This window comes from Arctopsyche grandis, chromosome 1 (genome assembly GCF_051622035.1).
Source record: "Arctopsyche grandis isolate Sample6627 chromosome 1, ASM5162203v2, whole genome shotgun sequence".
Lineage (NCBI taxonomy): Eukaryota > Metazoa > Arthropoda > Insecta > Trichoptera > Hydropsychidae > Arctopsyche > Arctopsyche grandis.
In genome coordinates this window covers 20,222,474-20,228,123 of record NC_135355.1, presented here as the reverse complement: position 1 = coordinate 20,228,123, position 5,650 = coordinate 20,222,474, and the positions used below count along the sequence as shown (strand labels likewise).

General features: G+C 37.7%; 1 protein-coding gene across 1 annotated transcript; it reads left to right on the top strand.

Moving 5' to 3' along the window:
• The first annotated feature begins 752 nt into the window (after positions 1-752).
• pAbp (poly(A) binding protein) lies at positions 753-3,692 on the top strand. The gene is made up of 3 exons (XM_077431317.1): positions 753-1,373; positions 1,837-2,621; positions 2,735-3,692. Exons 1-3 carry the CDS (start codon positions 1,181-1,183, stop codon positions 3,590-3,592), a joined length of 1,836 nt encoding a protein of 611 aa, XP_077287443.1. The 5' UTR covers positions 753-1,180; the 3' UTR covers positions 3,593-3,692.
• Positions 3,693-5,650: the final 1,958 nt, after the last annotated feature.

Below are 5,650 nucleotides of genomic sequence, written 5' to 3'. Positions count from 1 at the left end.
ATTTTATAGAAAAGCCAATTTTAGCGTGTTTCATTATCTTTTGCATATACATATGACAGGGGTCACATAAAACAGAATCATTTAATATATAATAGGAAAAAGGTTTAACGAATCATCGCAATATTTATATTTATATAATGATATACATATTTTATTTAAGATATAGGTAAAATTTTGAAATATCTTATTTACAAAATATACCAACATAAAATAAACGATTGCGTCGCGACATGTACATATTTACTTTCACTAAAGCATAGGTCGAAATTTGAACGGTTTGTGCCGTTTACGTTAGGTCATTTCCGAATTACTCACATGTGTGATAAAAACAAACTCAATTGAGAACGTTTTAATTAATAAAAAATATTAATGCGTATAAATTAAAATCATTTACGATTTTTAAAAAGATAAATAGTGTGATTTCAAGCTTTTTAATAAATATAAGAAATTGCTTTTAAAAAATGAAAAACCAGCTCGGGCTTTGAAAAATACTAAGCCGGATCTCTATGGGGGCGTTTGAAAAATACTAAGCCGGATCTCTATGGGGGCGTTTGAAAAGGAAACGAATTTAAAATACTGGAAAAATGAATATTGGAATTTCACGCTACGAAATAAATAAAAAAAACTATCGATCGTCGGCAAAAAAAGATTGGATGGCGATAAAAATATTCGCGTTTGTAAATTGGGTGCAAAAATAGTGAGTAAATTTGGTTTAAAATTGCGAAGGCGTCGGCGATAATGGCGGTAAAAGTGAATGTAGTCGGAGCGAATATGAAGAGAGTGTCTATTTCGACGGCGGCGTGTTCCGGGATATATAAAGCGAGTGCGCCGCCATTCCGCGCCTCTGCCTGGCATGCGTCAGGTCCGCTCGCGTAGGGTTGTGTCTCCTCATGAAGTAGGTCACACAATCCTTCACGATTCCGTGAAATAATCTTTAAAAATACAAAAAAAATAATAAAATATAATAAAAAACCCCCAAAAAAATAGTAAAATCGTAAAATCGTACGGAAAACAGTAGATCGCGCGCGACAACGTGGGCCGGACAGCGGCCATCTTGTGCAGCGGGTGAGTCGCTGAGTCGGCGGGCGCTCGCACTCGCGCCACTTTCCCAGGATTGGCGTCACATTCACACCACTAGACTGTCCCGGCAGCCCTTCTTTCGACAGTGCGTCTCCGAGCCATGAACCCTGGCCCCCCTAACTATCCGATGGCGTCTCTCTACGTCGGTGATCTCCACTATGACATCAATGAAGCCATGCTCTTCGATAAGTTCTCCACGGCCGGCCCCGTGCTCTCCATTCGCGTTTGTCGTGACGTCACCAGCCGTCGCTCTCTAGGATATGCCTACGTCAACTTCCAGCAGCCAGCCGACGGTAATTATGCTCTCTCTCTCTCTCTTTCTCTCTTTCGCACTCGCACTCCATATGGCGCACCACGTGTTCTCATTGTGTGCGCCGCACGCCACACCCACTTGTCACAATTTTTGTGGCCACGTGTCGTTCTCCTCCCCTGTGTTTCCCAGTGTTTCGTCGACAAAAGAATCGCGTCATCGGACCTATTTCATCATCTTCCATTTCCCAAATCGAACGACCATCGCTCGATTACATTCTGTTTTGTCATGATCGACTTTCGTGTAATGGATGACGAACATTTGACAAAAATGTGATTACTGTAACTGCGTGTCTTTCTTTATCTAGCGCTCGGGCGCTTTCGATAATGAACACTGCGTGCGCGGTTTTTTTTATCGAAAGTTATCGCACTACATACATTCCACATTGACTGTACTGCTCCAAGCTTGTGTTCTTATACCTACACTTTTTTTTCTTCTTTTTTCAGCTGAGCGTGCATTAGATACAATGAATTTCGACATGATGAAAGGACGTCCAATTCGTATTATGTGGTCTCAACGCGATCCCTCGCTGAGAAGATCCGGCGTAGGAAATGTTTTTATTAAAAACCTAGACAAAAACATTGACAATAAAGCCATGTACGATACGTTCTCGGCTTTCGGTAACATATTAAGTTGTAAAGTAGCTCAAGACGAGACCAGCGCGTCTAAAGGGTACGGTTTCGTTCACTTCGAGACTGAAGAGGCCGCCAACAAGTCCATAGAGAAGGTCAACGGAATGCTTTTGAACGGCAAGAAGGTGTACGTAGGTAAATTCATCCCACGTAAAGAACGCGAAAAGGAATTGGGCGAGAGAGCCAAGCTCTTCACCAACGTGTACGTCAAGAATTTCGGTGAAGATGTGACCGATGAGATGTTGCGTGAGATGTTCGAGAAGTATGGTAGAATAACTAGCCACAAAGTTATGAGCAACGGAACCGGTACATCGCTAGGCTTTGGTTTTGTGGCTTTCGAAGATCCCGACGCTGCCGGTCAAGCCGTTCTAGAACTCAACGGTAAGGAGATAGTCGAGGGCAAACCTATGTACGTTGGTCGCGCTCAAAAGAAGACTGAGCGTCAAAAGGAACTGACACGTAAATTTGAGCAACTTAAAATTGAACGTCTCAGTAGATACCAGGGTGTTAATCTTTACGTTAAAAATCTTGACGATACTATTGACGATGAGCGCCTTCGTAAGGAATTCATGAGCTTTGGCACGATTACATCTGTCAAGGTCAGTTGGTTTTTTTTTTTTAAATTATTTTAATGATTTATTTCACTGTCGGTCAGACGATGGTTGTACATATTAAGAATTATTCTTTAATTGGTGTTTTTTTTCTTCTCTAGGTCATGTTGGAAGATGGACGTAGCAAAGGCTTCGGTTTCGTTTGTTTCAATTCACCGGAAGAGGCAACTAAGGCAGTTACCGAAATGAATGGACGTATTATGGGTAGCAAACCATTGTATGTGGCGTTGGCGCAGCGCAAGGAAGAGAGAAAAGCTCATCTGGCATCACAGTACATTCAGCGTATGTCTAATGTTCGCGTGCAACAAATGAGTATGGGTCAAATCTACCAAGCTGGTGGTGGCGGTGGCTATTTTGTCCCAACGATACCCCCCGCTCAACGGTTCTATGGACCGGCTCAAATGACTCCCATGCGTGCATCTCCACGCTGGCAAGCACAGCCCCCAGTCCGTCCTAATGCTCAGGCGACAGCACCTGCATACTCTAATATGCAGGGTACTTTCCGACCCACACCTCGTGCTCCTAATCAAGCTGCACTGCGTAATTCTTTGGCTGCTAGGCCGATTACTGGCCAGCAAGGTGCTGCTGCAGGAGTCAGGGCGCCCATGTCTGTCGCGACTGGAAGACCGGCTAGCTACAAATATACCGCGAACATGCGTAATCCTCCAGCGCCCCAACAAGCAGTTCACATCCAAGGCCAGGAGCCTCTGACTGCTTCTATGTTGGCTTCTGCACCGTTACAAGAGCAAAAGCAAATGTTGGGAGAGCGCTTATTCCCTCTCATCCAAAGGATGCACGCTGAATTGGCTGGTAAAATCACTGGTATGCTCTTGGAAATTGATAATTCTGAGTTGTTGCACATGTTAGAGCATGGCGAATCTCTCAAAGCCAAGGTGGAAGAGGCCATTGCTGTGTTACAAGCTCATCAAGCTAAACAACAAGCCACTAAGAAAGAATAAATATCACACGTAAACTTTTCGATTTTCAACAGTGGTTTTTAAACTCAAAATTTCGTATCCTATACATTTAACTGTTATCTGTATGCTAAAAATTGTAAAACTAATCAAAAAAAAGTAAAATACATCTTACATTTCACATAATATTTGTGTATGTAGGACACATTTTGGGTAATTGCGTACTATTGAATAATATCCCAACAAACTTCACCCAAATCAGATCTTCGACCATTTTCATTGTAGGATCTACATATGAAGAGTATTTGGGTTACTCAATAAAGCGTATTTACTCCATTTTCAAAAAAAAAAAAGAAACATCAAATATTTTAATATGACATACTAGTTTTTTATCTGAATTTTGAAGTATTTCAAAAAATTTACTTTAAAAACATTTTTTTACATATTAAAACTTAAAAAAGAAAACATTATATAAATGTTTTACTTCCTTTATTATTCACAAGAAGTATATTTCTGGACCACTTTGAAAATTTTTTACCATTATCAGTGTATTTTCTCTTTCTCCATATTCTGTTTATAATTTTACCATCTTTACTAATGTATGGACACTTGCAAGCAGTTAATAAATATTGGTTTAAAATTACCAAATGTATTATTTTTCCTTATTCTATAATCTATTAATGTTTATCACATACATACATATCGGATATGTCATTACATGTATCAATGTTCATATTTATGTTTACTTTATTTTTGATAGTTATGTACAAGAAATACATATTGAATGAAGTGTGACAATTATTGAAAACATTTCCTCGCTGCATTGAATAAAGATTTTAAAACAACGCTACATATTTCTATTGTAGTGGGTATGATATTTGAAATAATTGTTCATCTAATCAAATCATAGTTCAACATAAATATAACACTAAATAATTGTACTCGGATACATTAATGGATAAGACAAGTTATTTCCAGCATTTACATACAAGTAAATGTATATTTCCCAGGGATGAATATGAACGCATAGGATAGATCCGCACATGTATTTGGCCACTGGTAATGTATTGTAAGTAGAAGCAAGCAAATGTATAGATTTTATATATGGTGAGTATATTCAATATCAGGCTTGTGAAAATAATTTTTTAAATACATGAATTTGATGTATGATTTTAACTTATGTAAGTATGTAGTAACAGTAAATGAAATTTTGTGATCAACAATTAGTCCTATCGAACTGAAACTTAGTATCGGTTACCGAAATGCCAATCGATACGACGTAAATATTTTTCAAAATTTTGAGTTGACCGGAAATGGTACCCTATAGGTGTCCTTTTTCAAGTTTTTGAATTCAATTATCTCGCAAACTGCTAACCGAATCTGACTGAAAGTTTTTTACATATAATAGAAATTATAAATTTTATACCTTAATATTTTTACCTGAACCGGAAGTAGTACTTTTACTATAGAGTAGACAATTGAGGTTTTTCTCGGAAACCTTTAGGCGTATTGAAATGAGATTTCATATAGAAGTTTTATTTGAGATTTTGAACGTTTGATCCGAGATTTCCTAGAAGCTTAAGCTTAATACTAAGTAATATATATAAAATTTGGTGAGCACTCGTTAACCGGAAGTGGCAGTTTACTCTTGTTCGATTTTTCTTCCACTATTTTTTTCGACCTCTTAAATATGTGTGGTCTTCACAGGAAAATTCAAGTACATATAACACTTGTGTCAATGTGATGAAAATAAATAACAAAATCGATTCTGAACTAAGAAGAGGTTGGTAAAAAATCATCAAATTTGATAAACCGGAAGTGGAATTTTTTCTTAGAAAAGTCAAAAATGTTGTGACCACGAGTTTTTCCACGTTTAATGAACGTATCCGGCTGAAAAATTATATATATATTTTTTATGTACCAAGTCAGAGTTGATACGGTTTCAGTTAAAATTCGTAAACCCTTAATAGTTTTTCATTATATTTTGACCATTTAAATGATTTTAATCGTCATGATATTTTATTCTCATAATATGCATAGTGATATTGAATCAGAAAAAAAATTTCAACAAACTTAGACCACCAGAAGTTGAATTTTTGTCAT